The sequence below is a fragment of the Embiotoca jacksoni genome, unplaced genomic scaffold, assembly GCF_022577435.1.
Source record: "Embiotoca jacksoni isolate LCO1_2020_lvr unplaced genomic scaffold, fEmbJac1.0.p SCAF_26, whole genome shotgun sequence".
Classification (NCBI taxonomy): Eukaryota; Metazoa; Chordata; class Actinopteri; family Embiotocidae; genus Embiotoca; species Embiotoca jacksoni.
This window is the reverse complement of record NW_027185377.1, coordinates 2,223,487-2,247,897: the sequence shown is the minus strand read 5'-3', so window position 1 is coordinate 2,247,897 and position 24,411 is coordinate 2,223,487. Positions and strand designations below refer to the sequence as shown.

The 24,411-nt window shown below is 43.3% G+C and overlaps 1 protein-coding gene across 7 annotated transcripts in view; it reads left to right on the top strand.

The window, feature by feature from the left end:
- The first annotated feature begins 1,606 nt into the window (after positions 1-1,606).
- Positions 1,607-24,411, top strand: part of LOC138204670 (rho GTPase-activating protein 44-like) — a 70,439-nt gene continuing 47,634 nt past the window's right edge. For all 7 annotated transcript variants that reach the window (XM_069160072.1, XM_069160070.1, XM_069160075.1 and 4 more), the window contains exon 1: positions 1,607-1,915. In XM_069160072.1, the coding sequence (XP_069016173.1) occupies positions 1,641-1,915 (275 nt within the window). In that variant the 5' untranslated portion in view covers positions 1,607-1,640. The remainder of the gene's footprint in view (positions 1,916-24,411) is intronic.

Sequence of the window (24,411 nt, the reverse complement as noted above, 5' to 3'; positions counted from 1 at the left end):
TTAACATTATACAATTATTATTATTATTGATGGACAATATAAGTTGATATTTTTTTATGTTTTTGTTTATTCAACTGTTATGTAAACATATTTCTGTGCGGTTTTAGAGTTCCAGTACATCTTTAAAGTTTACATGACAGCATAAAATGTGTTTTCAGACAGCTTTCCCTCCTCCAACAGTTAAATTGGAACAGGGGAAATTGCTCAGTTATGTCATTATTATGTGTCTTGACCACCATTTGGCTAGAAGTTAAAATTTCAACTACTTTCTCCTTATTTTGGCATTTATCAGTGCTTGAAATAAAAAAAATTAAATAAAAAAAATTACAGCTGATTTTCATGAAACTTGGTGGAACGGTGTAGAGAGGACCAGGGAAGAAACGATATTATTTTGGAGCAGATCTGAATCATCTGAACAGATCTACAATTTATTTTTCTTTTTGTGAATGCCCACCTTGGGTTCTGTGACGTCACGTCTGACGTCACGGTAAGCCTATCACTTCACCGTGCAGCGCCACCATCCACGGGTTTATTGCAGCTCATAAATCTCTCCTGTGCAGCGGCTTGTTCGACACGAGCACCTGCGTTGTTAAATTTCTTGGTAATTTTATTTCATAGCAAACTGTTAAATTTAGTTTTTCCCAATTTGACTGTAGGTGTTTTTTCTCTGACTCCTTTAGTGACAATGGTATTTAAAGTAATCCTTTGGGATACACGTGTACCTGCTCTACTTTAATATCGCAAAAAGTCTTTCAGAAGTAGTTGATTTATAAACAACATGTACAAAAAGTGTATTTTGACATAATCGTGTAGTAGTATTTTACACTTGAGCCACCAGATGATGCTATTCACCTGCACAAACTGCCACCACATCCTGTCAAGATGGCCAATAAAGCATATCGATAATTAACAATGCCCTCCTGAATATTCAAGGAGAAACGACAGCTCCCTTTTGTGAGCTATAAATAAGATCAGTTTATGATAATATGTCTGACATTTCAAATAACACGGCAGATTACTAACCTGCAAAACTGTAGATAATCCAGATGTGACTATAATGCTTCAGGCAGCCATTTGACACTGTATTGTTAATATACACTTAACATTGCATACGATTTATCTATCTTATTTTTATTGTATACATATTTGTATTTTCTTTCTTATTGTGTGCATTTGTTTTTCCTAACTGTGTTTCTATGCTGCTGTGATGACTGAATTCTCCCACTGTGGGATTAATTAAAGTCTGAAGTCGAGATGAGATAGATAGATAGATAAATATATACTTTATTAATCCCTCAGAGGGACATTTTTATGTAAATCTAAGTCTAAATAAGTACAATGCAGTGCAAATACATAGTTCAGTCATGCAAATGTAAATATGTCGTATTATCCTTTTTTATTATTATTTAATAAGTAACTTTGATAATCATAGAACGGAATTTACATTTTTGTTGGTTAAGATTTAGTAATGCTGTGGTTGAGTATGAATATATGGTTCTTCTCCAGGTAAACTACATTTCCCATGATGCGCCGAGTGGGGAGCGTTGAGCTGTCAGCGCTGGGGGAGAGAGGGAGAGAGAGGGAGAGAGGGAGAGGGAGAGAAATTGGTCCAGCGTCTCCGGAGCGACGGAGCGAGGCGGATGACAGAGACACAAAGTCCTCATCAGCAAAATGAGGAGGAATTAACGCGCCGATCGTCGGCCGTGTGTTCGTGTTTCCACCGCCGCGATGCCCAAAGTGGATGTTTAAACCCCCGAAGCTCCTCGTCCGCCTCAGACCAGCGCGGAGATCCGACTTTTATTCCTATCAATGAGATATGTGGAGTGGCTCTACTGCTCGGTGGTAACGCAGAAAAACACAAGATGAAGAAGCAGTTCAACCGGATGAGACAGCTCGCCAACCAAACAGTGGGCAGGTAAGGGCAGAAAAACGCATGACACCGGATTCGACACCGAACCTGGATGCGTCCTGTTTTAATTGGCTGCGAGTCAAACAAACCGAAGCAGGATTTTTTTTGTTGTTGTTTTTTTTGTATGTGTGTCGCCTGTGTCGTCGGCTGCAGTTTATTCAGCGGTTCAAGCCCCGGTGGGCTCTCAGCTGCTCAGCTGGTTGGATTTGCACAAAGCTTTAACTGTCAGTGGAGGTCACAGTTGCAGTTGTGAGCGCAATGGGATTGATTGAGCTCAGCGGGGAGGCGCGTACCCGCACACAGATGAGGAGGAAGCCGACGTGGTACCCAAGGGGCAAGGCTGCAGCCCGCGGACCAATCAGATCAGAGCAGAGGGGCCGCCTCCGAGCACCAAAGGACTCAGCCTTTATTAGGATGCTGGGCCATAATTGGTAGGTGGTCAGTACATGACAGTGTGAGATATTGATTGGTGGATTAATTGGTGGTAAAAGTATGGACGTGTCAATCACTCAGATGAGGCGGTCACTGACCGAGAACCAAAGAACCCCTTCGAGGATCCAGAGTTTAGATTAAAACCCAGTGAAAGTTCCTGCAGGAGGGTGTTACTTTCTGGAAGTACAGGAAGTTCTGGGGTGGGGTTTGTTTGGTTGGGCGTTCTCCCCCAAACATTTTACCACCAGCTTTTAACCGTTTCTGTTCATTGTGTCGTGGAATAAACACGGAGTAGGAGGAGTTGTGCAGCATTTATAGAGATTTTGAGATTGCGGTTCCCAATGAGAAGGCCCAATGTCAGGTTGACACCATGCAGGTCGTAAAAGACAAGTTCTCATTGGTCGATGTGGTCTGTCATGTGTCTCCGCCAAGAAACGGCAAGAATTGTTTTGTTTAATTGTCAACTTAACTGACAAAGTGACCTTCTATCAAACACAAATATTGTGTATTTAACCTGGCGTGATGTTCCTTTAAGATTTCACGCAAAATGGGCGTTGCTTTTTGATATGTCAGCTGATTAATTTGCCGAATCTTTGCGACGCTTTCGGCCACAGTGGAGATGCAGACAACAAAAGTAGGTTCAAGGATCCTTGAAAAGTTCCTTGACATCAGTCCCTTGAACTAAAAACTGCATAATTTTGCCTAAATGTAAAAATAAAAGAGGACCAAGGATCGAGCCTTGAGGAACTCCAATGAATAATTGTCATTTCAATGACATTATTTAGTCTGCAAATACAATATGGTGGAAAAGTTTGTACACGTTCCTTCTCTTGTGTCCATAATGTGTCTTTTCTCTGCCGAAATACATAAATGAGCCAACAATAATAAACTGCTATGGATAAGGACTGTTTTTAGAGATATATTTGACCCAGCGGTTCAGATTGTGAGAAATCAGAGATTACTGGGTTCTGTGATGCTTTGGACAATTTCTTTGTAGCCTTTTTGCTGCGTGTTTACAACAACTTTCACGCCTTTTTCTGGATCAAAGGTCCTTTTATCTACCTGATTATTGGGAAATTCTCTGAATGGTCAGAATGACTTTTGCTGTTTCGTGTCTTCAGAAAAGCTTTTTTTTTTTTTTTTGTCTTGGAAGTTAAAGTCCAAGTTACCTTCAGTGCCTCAACATACTGTCCTATTCAAACCCAGTGACGCGTCACGGCTGATGAATGTCGAAGTAATTAATCCTCAGTAAATCCCGGCTGCATCCGATTACATTAGATAGTATGCAAATGTGAAAAATACGTTAGATTAATGTGCTTAGGTTTATGTGATTTACTTTGTTATTAGTGTGTGTGTTTTTTTTTTTTTTTCCTGCAAGGCTTGATGCTACAGATAAATCCACAGTTTGATAATCTCTCAGTGGGGACCTGAGGCTCGCTGAATTATCATCAAAAAGTCAATGACCCACTTTGCCTCCCATAGTTTGTATTTAGCTTTCATTAAGTGTGCAAAGTCTTTGTCTCTCTCTCTATTTGTCAACTCCACCCTTAGCTTGTAAATGAAAGTCAATGTCGTGTCAACACTGCGCCCTCTGCAATTTGGATCGAGCGATCGTTAAACTCTGAAATTGTTACGCAACCTCAAAACAGAATCATTGTTGTGTCGGTGAGCGAGTCTTGTCCAATCAGAGAGCAGGATGGATGACTGAGGCTGTTCCAGGTTCACTATAAAGCACTGAGCTGCACATTGTTGAGTTGTTGTAAATACACTAAAACCTGTTTGTTTTGCTTGGCTGATGGCAGAAACTGACGGTGCTGGCACAGAGAGGGTTTTCTGTCGAGGCAGAGTACTGTGCAAAAGTTTTAGGCACCTAGTAATATCACAGCGAGGTGTCTGATCGTCCCAAACTCATTCAGCAGCAGGAGAACGAGTCTTTATGTCTCGAGCTGGACTCCGAACTGTTTCAAGCCAGAAAAAAAACAACAAGGAGTTCTGTAATGGATAATATACCCACCACAGGACATCTGATCTCAACATCACTGAGTCAGTTTGGGATTACATGTCAGAAGACACTGATACAACCCAAAACAAGTCCAACACCAAGTCCAAAACTAGTCTAAAACCAGTCCAAAACCAAGTCAGAAACCTGGTCCAAAACCAAAGCCCTGATCACAACATCTAGGGGTCAGTCTGGGATTACATGAAGAGTCGAAAGGCCCTGAGACGGTCCAAAACCAAGTCCAAACTCAGTCTAAACCCAGTCCAAAACCAGGTCTGAAAGTAGTTACAAATCTATCTAAAACCAGCCCAAAAAAGTCAGAAACCTGGTCCAAAACCATGTCCAAACTTAGTCTAAACCCAGTCCAAAACTAAGTCCAAAATCAAGTCTGGAACTAGTTTAAAATCGACCCAAAACCAGCCCAAAAAAGTCTGAAAACCTGGTCAAAAAACCAAAGACCTGCTCATGGAGCCTGGCTGGGAAACAATAGATGCAGACTTAAATAAACAGAAAAACTGTGCCAAGTTCTCAGAGATGCCCCAAAACCAAATCTAAAACCACTTTGAAATCAGCACAAAACCAAATCTAAAACCAAGTTCAGAACTAGTCCAAAACTAGGCCTCATCATTGTCGTGGTGGTAAACGACTCCCATCCAATCAGAGAGCAGGGTGAACTAGTCCAAATCCAGGTATTAAACCAGTCTAACACCAAGTCCAAAACCGTTTTAAAACCAGTCCCACACCCGGTCTGAAACAAGTTCAGAAGCCAAAACCAGAGCCCCGATCTCAACATCCTGTCGTCGGTCTGGTATTTCATGAGGAGTCAGAAGTACCTGAGACTGGCTATAAATAGAAAAACTGGGAGACTTTCTTGAAGATACTTGAACAAGTACCTTTTAAAAAGTGGATCTAAGAGAACTGGTGCTGCGTTACAGACGAAGCGGGGTCGGCGTCCTCACTTATGCCTTTCGTGGCTAAAAACCTCTGCACACGTCTTTTTTTTTTTTCTTGCGACTTCCTCCGCCGCAGGCAGACTGCAGGCAGAGGTGCTGATACAAATCAATGAAAAAGGAATTACTGCAGCGAATGCCCAGCAGAGAGACAGCTTTGGCAGAAGTTACAGAAACCCCTGGAGGACTTTCTCCCATTACAAAAAAAAAAAATGACTGGGTCGGTGCCTTACCGGAGCTCGAAGGGACAAACGCTCTCATGCACTTCAACAGATAAAACCAACCAATTATTCGCAAGTATACAAACATAAAGATGTGTGTGTTTGTGTGTTTGTGTGTGTGTGCTGGGCCAAGTGCTTGTTTATTTCCTCTCATCTGCCCGAGAGCCGGAGCACCGGAGCCCAGTGAGGCAGAACATCCTGGTAATGAGTTCTAACCTGTATCCCAAGAAGCAGAACAGCCGGGACAATTAGTCATATTTAGAGGGGAGAGTCGCCGACACGGCGCTCGACAGCCGGGCCACCCGGGGTGACGGGTGATATTTTCCTCCCGTGACCTTGGCAGCCCCGCATCACCTGGTTGGTGTTAAAGGTTGCAGACATCGGAGCGTAGAGACCTGAGATTTAAGAACAACAAACTACACGGAACAAATTGTAGTTGCACGATCGATACTTCTAAAAAAAAAAAAAACACCAAACGTACACTGGTTATGGCATGTCGTAGATTTGTCATGATCAAATTTTATTTAAATTAGTTTTCCAAGAGAGTTGCAAGAGGGCAACAAATAAATACAATACAGACAATATGAACAGACTAAGACTACAGCCATCTGCTGGATAAAGTGCCCGGCGTTGATTAAACCCCAAAAAGCTCATCTCTGTTCATCATAATAAAATAATTATAAACGTTTTTTCCAAGAAGAAAAAACACTATTTCCATGAAAGTGGTTAAGATCTTCGTTATAAAATGCGACATATGAAAACCCTGTCTGTTTTAATCTGTGTTTTTAAGACTGTAACTGCAGTACCGAAGTGGACACTAAGCCCCGCCCACCTGACCTCGCCACAGATCTGTCAATCAAACAGACACACTCCCCAAACAAACATACGTCTTGTAGAGGCCTAATATCTAATTAATGATGGATTTTTTATTTTTTTTATTTTTTTTAGATGGATGAATAGAAAACTAATAAAAAGGACATAGTTTAGCTAAAAACACCATAATGACTTGTGGAAAAAAATGTATTGACGTATTTCACGAGAGAAGTTGAGTGGGAGTCGATGGAGTCGGAGGCTTCTTGGAGCCAACCTCTAGTGGCCCTTTTTGGTATTGCAGTTTATGGCACTTCGGTATTGGCCTCATTTTTCAAACCTGCAGGCGCCGTCCACTTTTCCATACAGTCTGTTGTTCGGATGCGTGAACAGCTACGAGTTTCTAAAAATACCCCGAGGACAGTAAAAACACAGATTAAAAGCAACAGCAGTGACCAACAGTGTCATTTCTCAGATCCATTCAAACTGATCCACCGTCAGTAACCGGCTTTGATGTTCTTTTCAAAGTTGTTCCAGGTGAAAGGGACGTTTGTTTTCGAGGTAACCATGGCGACCGACACTGGCACATAACCCGCCGTTTAAAACCAGTTTTGCACTTCGATTGTTGTCACATATGAAACAGACAAGATATAACATGTTATTTAGTCACAGGTGTAAAACCGAATTGGAGTTTCCTTCTGTTTCCAGTCTTCAGCTCAGTTTATTGTCTTGATCTTTAACTGAACTTTTTGTTGGCGTTTATGTGTCACTTCGTTTTTGTTTTTTTTCATTGAAATGACACTTGCAGCCTGTTTTCACTGCAACCTGAACTGCAGCATGAGACTTTACACACATTGCAAATTGATTTCTGGCGGCGGCCCAGCCTGCATATGAATGTGTGATTTACTGTAGAATACGATAATCCTGAAGTATTTGCACGTCTTAATAATTTTTTGGTGCCTTTACAGTTTGGCTTAGAGCGACAGCAGCAGCCGAGAGAGGAAGGATGAGATAACACGTCGTATTCATCCACTTCTAACTAAACCTGATGTGTATAACTCTACAAATGTGTACATATTTTACATATATTATAGTAATTTATTTGAAATGTCGAGGAAATCAAAGTATGCGTACGTATTATTACATCTGTTTCCTTCTGGTGTCATATTTTTGGGGGGGTTCAGAGATTTTATCTGGATTGTAAATGGATTACAACTTAAAGTTTGTGAATATTTATAGATGAGGTTTTATTTATTCTCTCTGCCATTATAGTGACTTTGCCATCTCGCTGGGCATCCTCAGTCTCCCTCCAGGACCACGTCGCTGCATCGCTCCCGTCGAGGATATAGGTCAAGAGAGGTTCAGACGCAGTTAAATTCATCTCTGAAAACAGTCAGCTGGCGCCATTAATCCTGCGTAATGCTGCGTAAACTGTGACTGAATGAAAATGTGTAACTCACTGAGGTTATGGCAGGAAGGGGGACGCAGGCTCTTAATCCTCTTTTGGGCTCCGTCACTTCTCCGGCAGAGTAACTCGTCTTCTCACTCACGTTTTGTTTTAGTGTGTGTTCGTGTGTGTGTGTGTGTGTGTGTGTGTGTGTGTGTGTGTGTGCGTGTGTGTTAGTGATAAAGCCGGTTGTTTGACTTGTGTGTTTGTTGACAGAAATATCTCTTAATAAAAAAACAGGTTTTCCTCCAGAAATCAGAAAGTAGACTCAGGCCAGGATTCTGTTGAAGGAGGCTGAAGAATGTCACGGCGAGATAAAAAAAAAAAAAAAACACAAAAAAAAACATCTATTAAAGAGGTGACGGGAAATGGATTTCTAATCTCCATCAAATTGTGTCTTTTTGTCGCTGCATAATAATATTCAGACTGCAGGTGACGGGACCTCAGAAAGTACTTTAGTCGCTCAAACCATTACGTACTGTCAGCGTGATGATGGACGACAGCTCGGTAAATTGCGATTTTCTTTTTTTTTCATTTCATGCATTCTTGTTTTCTCGTGCTGCAGCAGCAAATATTGCTTTTGTGATTGATAGATAAACCCGTGATCAACGGTTGTTGTGTATTTTTTTGACTGCGTGCTGTCGGTTTTGGATGAAACCTGAGGGGAAGTGGTCGCGTAACCGGCCACGCTCGTTAGGTTTTTACTCGACAGCAGGAGGGTTGTGTTGCCCTGCAGATCCCTCGGAGAGGAAGTGAGCGATCGCTGCACGAATCCAAACCTGCATCAACACTGTAAAACCAAACAAATCAATACTTCAATATTGACCATGCGAAGTGAAAGGTGTCGCTCGTAGTAATGAATCCACAGAGAATTATAACAGCTGTTGCAGTTTCCTTCGACTTTAGTGTCTTTCAGCTGGTTGTCTTGGTTGTAGATTATTCTGAGCGTGCTCAAGAACCAGTCTTCTTCCTCGGGAGTTCATGAGGGCCAAGAACCGAGCTGAACATTGGACTTCTGGCGAGTCGGTTAATTGTCGCGGGACTCGAGGACTTCCACGAGTCTGCAGGGGAATTGAGATTATTTGGATTCAGCCTGAGTGTCTTCAGTAAATCCAGTTCAGTGTTTTTTTCTCGTTTGGTACAAATACAGACTTCTTATCTTGAATATATTCTTTGGATTCATACAAACGGCTCCTTTATGCTGATGTGGGGTTTTTTTTTTTCCTTCTTCGCTGCCAGACCATTCAGTTGAAAGATAATGAACCCATTTGTCAAACATGGAGCCGTGTGTGTGTGTGTGTGTGTGTGTGTGTGTGTGTGTGTGTGTGTGTGTGTGTGTGTGTGTGTGTATGCATGTCTGCTAATTCCAGCTACATCCTCTGGATTTCATAATTGATTGGCCCTTAGTTTGAACATAATTAGGTATTCAGGCCGCTCTGCGCGGCGAATACAGTTGGAAACACGCCGTTCTGGGAGCAGAGTGAAATAATGAAGGTTAGTGCTGATGGTAGCTCGGCTGCCAGGAGCTGAAGGGGTAAAAGAAGAGGCAGCGGTAAGAGGACCTGAGGTGGATGACATTATGTTTACGGCGTGAAGTGCTGCATGTCTGCGGGCTCCTCTGAGGTGTTGATTCGCAGTAGATGGAAGAGCATTGTTAGACACATTACCGTCTAGCAGCGCTCACCGTCGTATCAGCGTGTGTGTGTGTGTGTGTGTGTGTGTGCGCTCACCTGCCTTCCCAAGTCTTCCTCATTAATCACGATGAACGTCTGTTAATGAGGAATTCCTGCCAACAGTTGGAAACTGACCCTTTCTGCTTGTTTCACTGTGATTATGAGTTCATGAGAGAAGCCAGCAGGCTGTCGCATCGCTGAGGGAACAGAGCAGAGTTAATATGGAGTTAAATATTCTGGAAAACACTTGTATTTTCTTTCTTTTTGGGAGTGAGAGGAGAAGATTGATATCAGTGTTAAGAAGAGCTGGTTCTTTCAAAAGCAGAAAAATACACCCAGGAGCAACTGTGAAGACTAATTAACACAATTTATCATGTTTGTTTACCTCTTACCAACAGAAATGTAAGAATAGTTGTAACAAACAAAAAAAGACATTTTTATTTGACACTTAGCTGAGGTGGAAAAGCTGGCGTATCACGTGACAAGTACACAGGCACTTGTGTTTGAATTGTTTTCTTAACAGTAACACAATATGTTGCGTAACGTTACGTTGCGCAACGCAACGTTACGCAACGCAACGCTAAACAACAAAAAGCTACGCAACGCAATGTAACGCAACGTAACGCAACATCACGTAACGCTACGCAACGTAACATTACGCAACAGAACGTTACGCAACAGAACGTTACGCAACAGAACGTTACGCAACAGAACGTTACGCCAAACCAGGATCTCGTCCTAAACGCAACCAAATAGTTTTTAACTAACCAGGTAGATTTTGGTGCCTTAACATCGGAACCTTTCTGTTCACGCCTCGGAGAGACAGAACATGACGCTGACACGGCGTCCTCTAGTGGACTGACGGGTGAATTACATGCTTTACAGACGTGGGATGGATTGATGGGTTTTATGTTGCTTGTTGTAGCTGCTCTCACTTCGGTTATTATGTATAATTTATTGAAAATTAGCAGTAAATGTGAATTAAAGGTATTTCTAATGTCAGTCATTTGGTTAATTGAGCTCTTCCCTGCTCGTCTCCCTGCTGACCATGTGTTGTTTCTCCTCTTCATCCCCCTTCCTCTCCCGTCTCACTCACTCTTCACCGTCCTCTCGGTTTGACATCTTTTGCAGCATCTCAGTCCTCCAGCGCAAACTTTTACTTTGTGAAAGCTCAGCACCTTCTGAGACGACACTTTGACAGCTCTGCCCCGGAGCTAATTAGCACAGCGGGCGGGAGATGATACGCGGGGTGTTCTGACACAAAACGGCTGAGGCGTTCGATTAGATATTCACTTCCAGTTCGGAGCGCTCCATCATCTTTCAAATTTAATTACTACGATTGTAAAAAAAATAAAATCAAAATCAGTGAGGATTTCAGGTTAAAAAAAAACGGGGGGAAATAAAGACGCGATCCTGCGGTCCTGTCTGTCGGTGCTGCTCCGAGACGTGGAGGTTTTCAGGTGATGCTGACGGAGTCACTAAGGGAGATGTCATCGCCAGTGGAGCGTTGTTGAAGTCACTGGAGTGTGTTGATGGAGACGCTGCTTCGGGTTGTTGCTGAGCCGCAGAGGAGCTGCCGAACAGATGTCCATCCTCCCCGTCTCTGCTGCTGCTGACAATGTGGCATTCAGAGGATTGTTTTTCTAATTTATTAATATTGGAAAGTGATAATCAGGATCCTGCTGAGCTGCCTGCTTAAATACTGAAGCGTCCTCTTCGCTCGACATTTTCAGGGAGGTTTGATGGAGAACAATCCTTGTTTTTACAAATTCATGCTAGAAATCATTCCCTCCAGGATTACGCAGTTTTTCTTTGTGATTGATGCGATAAAATTTTTTAGATTTTTGTGCTGGATTTTCGAAAAAATTACGATGTAATTTGTGCAGTTTTAAGTGAGTTTTTGCGGGAATGAAAAAAATTGCAAGTTGTGAAATTTGTGTTAATATTTTTTTAAAGCTCTACTTGATAAACAATAATATCTAATCAGTTCCTGTGATAATAATCATGTTGCACGTCACAGAAATATTTTAGTTTTAATCATTTATTCAATCTTTTATTGAATTTATAGAACCGGAGTTACAAAAAAACCTCATAAAAGTGAAGCAGCTTTCCAGAACAGACAGACTGTGACTGTAATATAGAAATACAACGACTACATCAGCTGTCACAATAAGAGCTTTAGATGCTGTTTAATTCATGTTCATTCAACACATAGACCTGCCGGATGCACACAAACAATTTAGTTTTTTTGCCAACATTTTAAAGACAGCCGTGAGAAACGCCTCAGCTGCTGTGCTCTTAACTCCTGGGCCGGCTTTGACCCCACAGCAGATGTTAAAACTCAGATTCAAGCCTCTTAGTGGATTCTCTCTGCTGGCCCACATTTCGGTCAATATGTTAAAGATGCAGATGAAGAGAGATTTACGTAGACGCCTCCGTGTGGTCGGGAGCAGAGAGACAGGAGGCGGACAGGAGGAGTGATTCAGTATGTAACGCATCACCACATTTCCCATATCACAAAATAACAAAAAACAAAAACACAGCACTGCAATGCATTTACTATGCGAACAGCCTCTACCTCTGAAGCCCCGAGGCTATTTTTTTTTTTTTTAAGTTTCCGCTTCAGAAAACACCAAAGTTCAATCAGAAACAGCTCGGCGACTGTGAGGCCGAACCGAACGACCTCGGGGGGCTGCAGACAGGAGACGGCGGGAGAATTTTTTAACGTACAATAAAAACAGGAACATTTTAACTGCTGCCTAATCAAAATATAACTATAACTACCAAATCTGTTGCAGCAGAAAAAGCAGCACAACAAAGCTGCATCCATTTTAAACAACACGGCAGCGCTGAGCAGCTCGTCACGCTCAGAAAACCTCTCTAAATGTTGACAAGCTGTGTTGTGAAAGACTTTTCGTCCTTCTGACTCAGTCTCAGAAATAATGGAACATTATAGGCTTCGCTGAGGCTGCAGCTGTCGCAGGACGTCTGAGCTGGATTGCAATACGATTTTCTTGAGGGGTGTTTCTGTTATTTTGTCCGGTGTTCGTCCTGCACATGAAAGAGGGAAGATGGACGAGATTTTTGGAAATGTTTTATATCGTCAACAACTTTTTGCTGTCAGTCGGACAATACGACCACGATTATACCTTAAGCCTAATTATGATTAAATACAGATTCACTTCTTCATAAAGTGTAACACAAAGTCAGCTTTGCTATGAAATTCATGAAGATAATGTCAATAGATGCTTTATCGAAATGTGGTCGGTTGAATATAAGACGAATATAATAATCTTGATCAGACGATGCGGTAATAACTGACACATCTACATGGGTTGAGGGACTATTTGTATATAGACACCTGAATATTCTTTACACAACATCCTCCAGTCTTGTGGTGTTTTTTTGTCCACCAGATGCTGCAGGGATTTTTCTTCCTGAAGTCTGATGTTGAGTAATAATGTCGGTTCGTCCCCAGAGGTGTCGGTCGGGTTTGAGGTCATCGCTCTGTGCAGCCCGGTCAAGTTCTTCCACAACAAACCGGGAAAACACAACGTCATGCTGAAACAGGAAAGAGTCTCTCCTAACAACAGAGTTGGAGGCGCACTGTCAAACCAATGTTGCCCAGAAACCATGAAAAACACCAGACTGAGACATGAGAGGACCGGAGGTGTCCACATACTTTTGGCCACTTAGTGTAGAAGTTGGACTCGCAAGCACAGAAGAAACCCAGATGTTAGTTCCCCACAAGTCCGTGGCGTTGTGTGACACACCCGCGTTGCCGTGACAACCGGGGTCCCTCAGTTCTGTTGTCGCTGACGTTACCCCCAACCTCCACCCTTCCCTCCCCCCCTTCCTCCCCCCAACACTCACACCGTCCTGGAAACATTAGCTCAGAGTCCCACCTCGCTTTAAAAACAGCCGGCAGCCTCTACGGACTGTTTGCTGAAACCAGAGCGCTTCGTTAACACGCACGCAAGAGCCTCAACAGGACAGGAAATGATGTCACTGGAGTGCTGTAGTGTGTGTGTGTGTGTGTGTGTGTTTAGGGTACACTCCCAGAGCTCCTGGAGTATTTTCGCTGTCGTAATGGACTCTAATTGTGTGAGCCTGCTGTGGAAGATGAATCCCACTCGAGTGACCGCATGAGCTGATGTCTCAGTCAGAGAGCTGTCAGGTGAGGTCCCGGAGAAAATGCATCACCATCCTGTCGGTCCCTCGTGCAAACAGGGAGCGCTCGTGTTGACGGGGTGGGGTAGGAGGGGGGGGGGGGGGGGAGTCTGAGGGGGCCACGCAGAGTAAACACGTCTGAGGCGTGATGGAGTGCAGCTCCAGGATACGCTCGCAGAGGTTTTTCAGAGCAGGAGAGATGATGTGAGGTGAAAGTTAGTTTTTGTAGTTTGCTGATTTGCTGTCTTCGCTGTTTGAAGTTGCAGCAGTGACCCTGAGTGCAGATTGCAGAAGTTGCACTCAACAGTGAAATCTGAACCCAATTACTGAGAAGAACTCGATATCCGACTTGTTGTACGACCACTGCACATGAACATCCTGCCCCGCCCACAGCTTCACCTCTGGGCCGATAGAATTTACATTGCGATGACGTCATTGCAATAAAACTCTTCTGGGTTCCTGGAAAGGTTTTACAACTATGAAAACATACACGGATTTCAAAATTCATAATATAAAGCATAAAAACGTGATCTCGTTTCCAGTCGGAGGCAATCTGTCAACAATTTTGCAATAGTGGTCAATGGCAAAATTGCCTGTTATGATTTTTTTCATAGCAGTACCACAAGTGACCACTGGGGGAAGAAATGGCAGCAAATATGTCCATGAGCTGAACGCAGTGATTTAGACTTTCAGTATCAGTATCGCTGATGGTGTCCATCGTAAATAAACATCCATAAGTCACAGAAAGAAAAGACGCTCCGTATAATCACAGAACTTGCATAAGAATAATCATATTTTTAACTTTTCTTTCATATCAAACTAATCCGGATAATAGTCGTCCGTATATCTGTGGGTGCATTACAAAAAGAGCTGCTAATAGCTCATTCTGCATACTTTTAATGGTGTTAAAATGAGAACAAATCTGTTATCAAGCAAATTTTCCCCTCTCAGCTGTGCTCACATCCAACAGTTGAACCTCGGAGCCGTCTGTCTGAGATGACCAGTTCGGCTGATGGAAGCCATCCTCATTATTTACTCATTATCTTGTGCAGCCGGCTCTCAGAGGGAGACACACGCATTCATTTCCCACTGTAATGGGAGCAATTTTTCTTTTTTTTATGTTTCTTTTACTCCCCTCACACAATGCAGTGAAAGGTTTTGGCCTCGTATGAGGAAGACGAGCCAGACACAGCAGGCGTCATTTTTTATTTCCTGGTTCATGATAGATAACTGAAAAAGTAATTCCTGCACAATTTACTGAAATAACACCATATTGTTTCCGATAATGTCTACAGTTAAATAATATGTTTTTGTCGTATTTGGGCAATAATTCATCTTCCATGTGACAATCTGAGCTCTGCAGGTGGCTCGTCTGCTCTTCACCTCTCTGAATATTCATCATCTGATGGACGTGGCGTCGCTCTGCGGCCGGCTGTTCAAAGGTGTGGCCGCACCTGCTGCCTGGTCGGCGCCTCCTCCTGTCGGCGTCCGTTAAACTTTAATGGGAAGTCAAACCCTCAGAGCTCAGGTGTCTCTGCGGCTGCCTCGCCGACCGAGGGATGAAGGGGGTGAAGAGGACAGCGTGGGCGGGATTCTCGTTTTGAATTATTTAAGGACAAGTCGGGTGATATTAAAAAAAAAAAATTCTCACTGCCAATAAATCCAGTGAAGAGGCGAACGGAGAGCTCTGTCTGGTGTAAACACTGAGCCAAGCTGTTGCATCATCATGTGTATTGATCCGCAGCTGAAAATAGTCCTCGGTAAAAAAAGCACCATTTTCTCCCGTTTCTGCTAAAAAAAACGACAGTCTCCAGCTGTTTCAGGAAATTACTGTGCCTTTTTTTTTTTAAAGAAATAAAATGACCTGTTTTATGATTAGTTCTGATTCTTGTTGAGAGATTCATCATTATCCTGTTTTAAATTTAAATTTTGTTTAGTGTATCTAATAAATCCAAAACAGGATGCTGCAGCTTATTTTTAAGAATGTTATGTGAAATAGGCACAATTTGGGTTAAATCGCTCTGTAGAGGCACTTTATGAGAATAACAATTGGCCTGAAGCCACATGTCCATATTTCAAACCCATCTGTGTGTGTGTGTCTCATCAGCTGATCTGTGTGTGTGTGTGTGTGTGTGCGTGTGTGTGTGTGTGTGTGTACTGCACAGGTTTTAGACAGTGAAGTAAAGTGAGGATGATTTCAAAAACACATGATACTTTTTATTTCACAGAATATAACACAAAGTCCAGTTGACAGATGAAGTTAATATTTGGTGTGACGACTCTCTGCCTTTTAAAACAGCATCTTGAGACACACGTGCACAGTTTGTCATTATGGTACCTGGTAGGAAGGTTGTTCAGCTTCTCAGAGAACTCCACGATTATGGTTCTGGTTTTAGACCCGGGTTCTGACTTGGGTTTGGACTCGGTTTGAGTTTGGCTTCAGACTAGGTTTTGGATTGAGTTTGAACCTGGTTTTAGACCAGGTTTTGGACTTAGTTTGGACTTGGTTCTGGGGCATCTGGAAGAATCTTCTGTGGTTTCAGGTTGTCTCAGAGTCTTGTGCGTTATCTTATTTAAATGTTGTCTGTGATGTGTTTAATGATGAAAGCCACATCTTTATACTGCGTGTTGCTGAAGATTGAACCTTTTCAGTACTTTTCCTTCTACACAAACCTTGAAAGTTAGTAAAATTGTGTGAGTAATCGCTGCTCTACTTCCAAATAAAGACGGTAAAGGTTTAAAGAATCAATTTAGTGATCATGAAGGTGGAGGACAGACCTAATGAGTGTTTTACGTGAGAGGATCGCTGGTTACGGTCTGAGTCGGGGTGAAGCGCTGAAGAAACCTCCTTATTTGTCACCTTCGCTCTGCAGCGTGGGCGCTCCTCTGCCTCCGACATTCACCTCCTCAACCGTACATCCCTCTTCACAGGCCGCAGCCCACTCGGCCTCGTTTCCACACAGGAATTCCATGGCAACCGTTGGTTGAGTCACTCACTCTGGGAGCCGCTGACACGATGATGTAAACATTGCTGATAGCGTAGGCCACTGAAACCAGTGTAACGACGCCAGATGCTGAGTGTGTCTGAGTTTTAATTCATCCTGGATGTGTCACACCTTTTTTTTTTTTTTTATTCTCCTCTGATATTCTGGCGTTTGTCCTTCCTCGTAATATTACGCTGCTGAGTGACACAACACAGACACACTGTACCGATGCTGGACGCTCATTAAGGCTTGCATCTGCAGTTGTTCAGGAATGCCAGCTACAGTTAATCTTTTGGTTTTTATCACTCTCTCCTCCTCTGCAGGAGCCCCCACCTCCTCGCCGCTCACCTCGTAAACAACGTTAAAGCTGCTAATGTGCTAACTGAGCTTTTCAGCGCAAAACCACAGCAGCTGTCCAGAATCATTTCTGGCCAGCAGTAGATGAACACAGCTAATTGCCCCTCATATAAAATGCAAATGGAGCTGCTGCTGCTTTTTTTAGAGGGGGGGAGGGGGGGTGGGGGTTAGCTGCTGGAGAAAGTGGGACACGGTTATTATCTGGATGTGGATCAGCTTTACTTTTAAATTCCCCCCTTTTATTATATTAGTCTGGATCAGTCTGAAGGAGCTGCTCCGGTGCCGCTATAAAAAAAAAAACCTTTTTCTGGGTATGAAGCTGTTATTGTTCCCACATGAGACTTGGTGTGAAGTGTTATTGCTTGAATTTTGTGTTATTGCTGAATTATTTCACAGTCATTGAACTGGTGAAGCTGTGATTTAGTGGTCATTATTTATCATTGTTTTGTTATAATTAAGGTTGTTGACAAGCTGCATAATGCAAATGCAGATAAGTGGACTTTTCATGCAAGAAACTTTCCATCCTGTCCGTGTAATTCAAGTTTTCCTTTTAATGGTGACCACAGTCTCACCTCAACCGTGTGCATTCGTGGCCCCGACGTCTAACTATCACATATTATTAATGTGAAGGGGGTCTCTCATAGTAACGAACCCGTAGCCGTGAATCTGCAGCTCCTTTGGGCTTCTCTGAGCCTCTTACTGCGTGTCGAGCGTTTGTCACACATTTGTCTGCACCACCTTGTGCTTTGCAGCAAAAAAAAAAAAACACAGACGAGGTTTCCTGCTGTGAGCCATCAGGTCCGAGCCACAAATACAATCTGACATCAGACAGACGAGCACTTCGAGCGTGATCCGGGTGTTTCATCACACACACCTGATGACACACTCCTCCTCACACAACCTTCGCTCTGAGACTGTGCAACACCCTCGTCATCGATCCCCCTCCGCGCGACTTGTTTGTGTTCCCGGTGTTGACAAGACGCCTCTTTGCTTTTTTTAGATCTGTGCACTCTGCTTCCCCCCTCGCTTCATAGATATCTGACACCAATCAGAAGAGGAGAGGAGCTCCGTGATGAGACACATAAAGATGCCGCTGCTGATAACGGGACGCTCAGCCTCCATCCTGGTTCTTCTGCAGCCTCGGAAATGAATCCACGTCTCTGTCATTTAGTTCAGGATATAAGCGGTGATCAGCTTCTTCTTTTTGGGCCGTGGCCACTTATCAGATGAAGATAAGGTTGTTTGCGTATTCAGGGTAGTAAAAGATGGATCATAATGATAAAGATCACTGAAAAAAATGGATAGATAATGAGATAAAAGCAAGAAGAAGTCGGGTTTTAGAGGTTTGCTGTCGCTCAAATATGAAGATTCACGTCTTTTTATGTCTCAAATAATTATACATTGAGCCACTTTGGGGTTTTTTAGCTGTTTGGCAGAATAAATTAGGATTTTAGGAAGCAAATAAAAAAAAAATTTGGGGGTAATTTTATCGACTAAAATTATCTACAAACCCATCTATAGTCCAGTTTATTTGTATATCACCTCTCAGCAGCAAAGGGCTTCACCTGAGGCAGCATAAAAGGCCAATAACAATAACATAACGATTCTGTCATGTTACAATTTTTTTTCCGTTAATATTAATACAGAAAATATCCCTGTACAGAGGATTAAAACGGTGATTGTACACTTCTCATTGTGTAAAGCCCACATTTCTATTCAAAGGGAGGAATTAAGAAAGTGGTTTGATACATACTTTTATGACTCAGCTTGCTGAGTCACGAAAGGGAAATCCCATAATACTCAGACAGCTTCAGGAAACACCCTTAACTGTACTCAAGAGAGAAAGAAAAAAGCAAAAACAACCTCCAACTTCTCTCTGGAAAAATTTAAAACAGCAGCAGTCGAGGTCTCGGAGGGCTTCGAGTGTTTCTGGCCACAGTAGTTTGATACAGATTTCTCAGACTGTCACCATGTGCTGCATAATGGGGGCATAAAACCCACGAAGGATCATATGAGTAATACATCCAGGAGCTTTAAGGTTTATCACCAAACACTGGATATAATGTACAGCGTATACTTTTTTTAATTTTTTTTTATTACAGATATGGTAGAGATAAGAGGAAACGAGGGATATACAACAAAGGTCACCACTTGAACCGCGGACATTATGCTCCATCTGGATCTCTAAACCATCACACTGTAATTTTTCCATTGAGTTGCAGCCGTATTTATTATTCACCAGATTGCATTCAATGGACATTGTTTGCAGCAAATTTGATTGTATTTTTTATAGCTTGTAATTTTTTTATCTGATCCAAGAATATAAATAGATGAGAGGAATAAGTAGAAAGACCAGAGTGTGGATGTAAAGATGAAAATAGTATTGCAGGTCTGAAAAGTGAAGCTACTGCGGAAGTGTCTTAAAGTGCAATACCACTGAGGGCCACCAGGGGCTGGTTCCAGAAAAACTCTGGCTCCAATAGACTCCGATTCAAACAGCATCACCTTCTCTAATAAAATACAAAATACATGTTTTCATGCTGTTATTGGATAAATTCCCTCCATTATTAATTAGATATTAGGTCTCAAAGAGAGCTATGTTTGGGGGCGTGTCTCGTTTGATTGACAGGCCTGGGGGTGCAGTCAGGTTTCTCCTACAGGTGGGCGTGGCATAGTGTTCTCAAATGTTTCAAACTAAGGTAGTTTTAGTCTGAACGTTGTGTTAGCTTCATCCTCCCCATCACTTCTCACCTTTTTAGCTCAAATTTGAATTTTATATATGATGTTGTTAAAAAACGTAAGATTGCTTTTTGACCTTGAAATCGTCTCCCCAGACGTGTTTGGGGTTTCGGATGCTTCGCGGTGCGTCTTTGGATTTTTTTCCTCCACGGTGCAGGTTTGTCTTAGACTTGAATGAAGTTGAACAAAAGGCTGAATGATGGCTGTATTAAAGACGACCTGCTGTGTGACGAGTCTCAGCCCTCATTATTCACAGCAAAAAAAAGAACAAAAAAAGGGCTCCTCTTCCTCTCAGCAATGACAAATCTACGGCTGGTCGATGCCGGTGGGTTACAGATACTCTCTGTCGAAGCTTTGGTAACCGTGACAACGGCTGCTGAGATGATGCACCGTCTCTGTGTGGCTTCAGGGTCTGTCTGTGTACACGACGGCCACACGTCATCGTTGATGCAGGGCGACCTCGAGGCCGCCGGGTGGGATGACCGACCGGGATGTCGATGTTTATCAGGGAGGATGCTTTACAGTTTTAGTCTGGAGCCCGACTGTATGTTTTAACTCACGTAACGATTGTCTTCATGAAGTTTTCTACGTCCACGTTTCGTCCAAACGAACCCGTGTGTGAAGGTTTCCGGCTGCTCCTCTCACTTTAAACTCGGACCCAGTTTGTCCACCGGCTAAGTGCGTTTCTCTGTTTTCGGATTCCTGCTTATCTCACGTCAACTCAACTATCACGGCAATACACTTTAAAAAGCAGCGTGCAGATCCCCGGAGATCTCCGGATTAAATACTTTAAATGTGCAAAGAGCCGGGGAAAGTACGTCTCATTCGAGTACAAATTTGTGCTTTCTTTTTTTTGCTTTTCATTCCACTTTTACTTCTACGTTTGTTTTTATTTTACTGTAATAGAAATTAATTACTTTACAGATTAAGATTTGTGTTACAAAAAACAAGAATAGCTGAAGAATATTTAGTAAAATTATCTACAAGTACAGTTTGATTGAACGGAAACCAGTTGGCAACAACTTAAATAATTGTTCATGTCATGCTTTTATGGATAAATGCACAAAAAATTAAGAAAATGATCAGCAGATTAAAAAATAATAAAATGTTCAGACACATTCAGAATCTTTGCTGTTTTTTTCCATTAGCATTGTAGTTAGCAGGCGGCTTACGTTTTCTGATGCCCCAAGAAGCGCATATTTTCTGAATTAAATTATTATTAAACGTGCAATCAAACGTTGAAGGAGCGATAATCAGTCGATGAGGCGAATCTTTCGCCGGGGCAGCTATACATTTTTTAACGCATGAAATCTGATTGACAAAACTCTTCCGGAAACATATTGACAAACTGAGAACTAAAACTCATATTGACCTCTTTTTATATCTCATTCCTGAATCTGATTGGACCTCCTGGACCTCCACGTGGTCTCCGACTGTCTCGGTGTCCGCGGCCGCCTGGAGGTAAACGATGCAGGCGATGACTCACCCGGCCAGGCTTTCCCCGCTCCCTCTTCCTCGTCTTGGTTTTAACATGTTCTGGGTTGGATTTCTGCAGCGTGTTTCAGAGCTGCATCATCCCACGCAGCCGATCCGACCGAAGCCGCCATGAACACGTATAATATGGTCGAGAGGGGGGGGGGGGGGATGTCATTTATGTAACACTGTAAATAGCAATTAGTTCCGTCACTGTGGACGACAAAGGTTACCGCACATTCACTGCAGCTCTCTGCTGCTTTCAGGCTAAAATTAGAGCTCAAATTAGAGCCCTTCACTTCACTCACACACACGACTGCGACTATTAAACTGATATCTGCAGTATGAGGACAAACAGGAGCGTCCAGAAGTGTAGCGAACGAGTCTGTCGGATTTGATTGTATTGCAGACGATTTGCTGTCAAATTCATCTGTGAATTATTTCAATGAAAACAAATCAAACATCCTGCAGGCCGGTCAGTTTCAGAAACTGCAGCTTGACGCTGTGACACTTTAAAAAGCAGCAGCTCTCTTTAACGCTGGCTAATTTTTTTGGGCTCACAGTCGTCAGCATGTCGTCTAAGATCAGGAATTCTTTTGATGGCAGCACAGAAGAGACGTCAGCTCGCTGTGTGGGTTTTTTTGTTTTGTTTTGTTGTGGTGATACGCTCGATTGCACATCGAGGCCTTCGCAACAGAGCAGGAATTCTTGCAGAAGGAATTCAGTTTTTATTCGAAACGCCACAAATCTGGTAAATTACAGCCTAATGCAGCTGCTGCTAAATCCTTCCAAAGTAAAAGTTGGATTTTAGGTGTGCAAAGGTCGTCATGCAGGTTGTTTATAACTTGACTTTTTTTTTTGGGTGTTTAAAGAGGAGTGGTTTGTCTGTTCCCAAGGCTTGGACCTGTCAGACCGAGTTGAGGGCTGACAGATCATTTCTATCGTCTCATCATCTGCTCCCTCAGTTTCTACCCGACTAAAATATCTCAACGAGTATCATGTTGCCATCTAATTTCCTGCATCCCTGTTAGGGGATCTGCTATTGGTCGGATTGTCATGAAACTTGGTTCAAACCATTCATACAGATAAACTGTAGTAACATTGGTGTTCCTTTAATTTTCCTTTGTGCACCAAAATCGTTTAAACTTTATGACCAAATAGCTGCATAGCTAAAGACATTCCCATAATCCTCAGCTGTTCTTGCTGTTCAAGCTTCTGTTCAACATTAGTATGTATTTTAGCATTTAGCTCGGCATGTGTCCTGTAAGTTATTGATTTCAATGCTTATTGCTGAGTTTATTGCCTTCATTAGACTGTCGCCATCTTTGCTAGTCCGGAGCGGTTTGGAGCAGGAAGTGACCATATTTGGACGAGCTGGGGGAGGAGCCAGCGGTGGATCTGACTGATCTGATTGGAAACCTGACGATACTACGTCCCGCCCACCAATAGCTGTAACCTGACTGCACCACAAAAACATTATTGACTTGTAGTTGAATGGGAGTCTATGGAGCCGAAAGCGTTTTGGAGCCGACCTCTAGTGGCCCTCGGTGGTATTGCAGCCTCATTTTTCTGACAGAGGCTACGAGCACTTTTACATACAGTCTGAGTCGAACCCTGGATGCTGTGGTGTGTATGTGGTGTGCACGTGAACACGTAGACCATCACACACCCCACTTATTGGTAATATTTCTACAGTTTGGCGAATGTATGCGTAAATATAGATATTAGTGACGTAACCTTGTTATTTATGTGATGAACCCAGCGACCTTCTGATCAATACCGATGACCACAAACTACGTATTGTGTCGGCTCAGCGTTTATTGAGCGGCAGGCTTTAATTAGTGCTCTCTTTCCTGATGATAAATGGCTCTGTGGTCAGAGACACTCGTTCTCAGGTCGTCCTGCAGCGACTTGTCGTCGAGAACAGCAGCATATGTTCCCCGTCAACGAAGCAGGTGCTGCTCACAGTGCACGCTGGCTCGCTACGCCGCGTTGACTCTTCTTCAAAGTCTTCCTCCTTCACGCCGTATGGCAGAGTCTCTTCTCATTTCATCGCCTCCGCCTCGTCCGCGGGTCTCACCCTCCGCCTCGTCGTCGTCGCGGCGGCGGCGAACAAAGAGGGCGGTTGTGTTTGTGGAGTGACGAGGCGGCGGCGACGTTGCCGCGCCGCCTCGGGGCCTCGCCTCTGAAGACATCTACCGCCCCGTTGGAGAACCGTACGACGCCTGATGAAATCACAGCTGACATTTTGGAAAAAACAGAGAAGCGTGGCGACTGGAAGGATTACGTTCAGAGATGAATTCTCTCACCTTTTTTTTTTTTTTTTTTTTTCTTCCTCCACGCTGCTCCTCCTGCTTCGGATGCCTTTTTTTTTTTCTTTCTGGCTCATGATTAGATGTGCATCGTAGGTGTTTCACGCAGATCGTGCTACAAATTCAGCACGTCGAAGGGCGAGGCGTCGACAAACACTCCGCGCGCCGCCGTTCGAAGCTCCCGTCCTGATCGGCAGCGATAACGGCGATGAATATTTCACCGTCGCAGAATGTGGGTCGCAACGAGGAAGCGAGGCCTTGCGGGGGAAGCGCCATAAATATCCCTCCTCTTCTCTCTGGTTTTTAACGGTCCTGCTTTATTAAAGGCTGCGTGTCTATGCGGTAACAGGTCCAAAGGAAACCCAGAGGAGCTCGTAGGAGCCCGAGGCGAGGCGTTACTTTATCCGCACAAGAAAATCCTTGTTTTTATTTCATCAGGCATCGTGGAGTTCCTGAAAATGAAAAATGAGAGAAAAGTGTCTGTGCGGGTACAAAAAAAAAAAAAAGAAAGAAACGTGAAGAATGAAAGAGGACGACTCCCGCTGAGCTTCTATGTGTGTGTTCTGGTGTAAAAGGCACAGCGTGAGGGATGTTACAGTACCCGCGTCGATAGCGCTGCATGCTGGGAGCACAAAATGTTTCAGTCACGCCTTTTTTTTTTTATTTTTTATGAAGGTGAGTGCAGGTGAAAGTCACGCTGCCTGCAGAGTTTAACTCATGATATCGTTGAAGTGGAGGGACAGAAGTGGCCCTGATACACACTGATGTTGTCACAAAGGGTTTCCTCATACATGTGCAGCGGCTTCACGGCTTCAGCTTGCTGCCTGTGACATGAACCCGGATCAGAGGCTAAACGCAGAGCATCTGGGACAGTTTGTCTTTACAGCTCAGCTCAGCCCGGTGGGGGACTGGAGGCAGAACCACAGCAGCTCAGA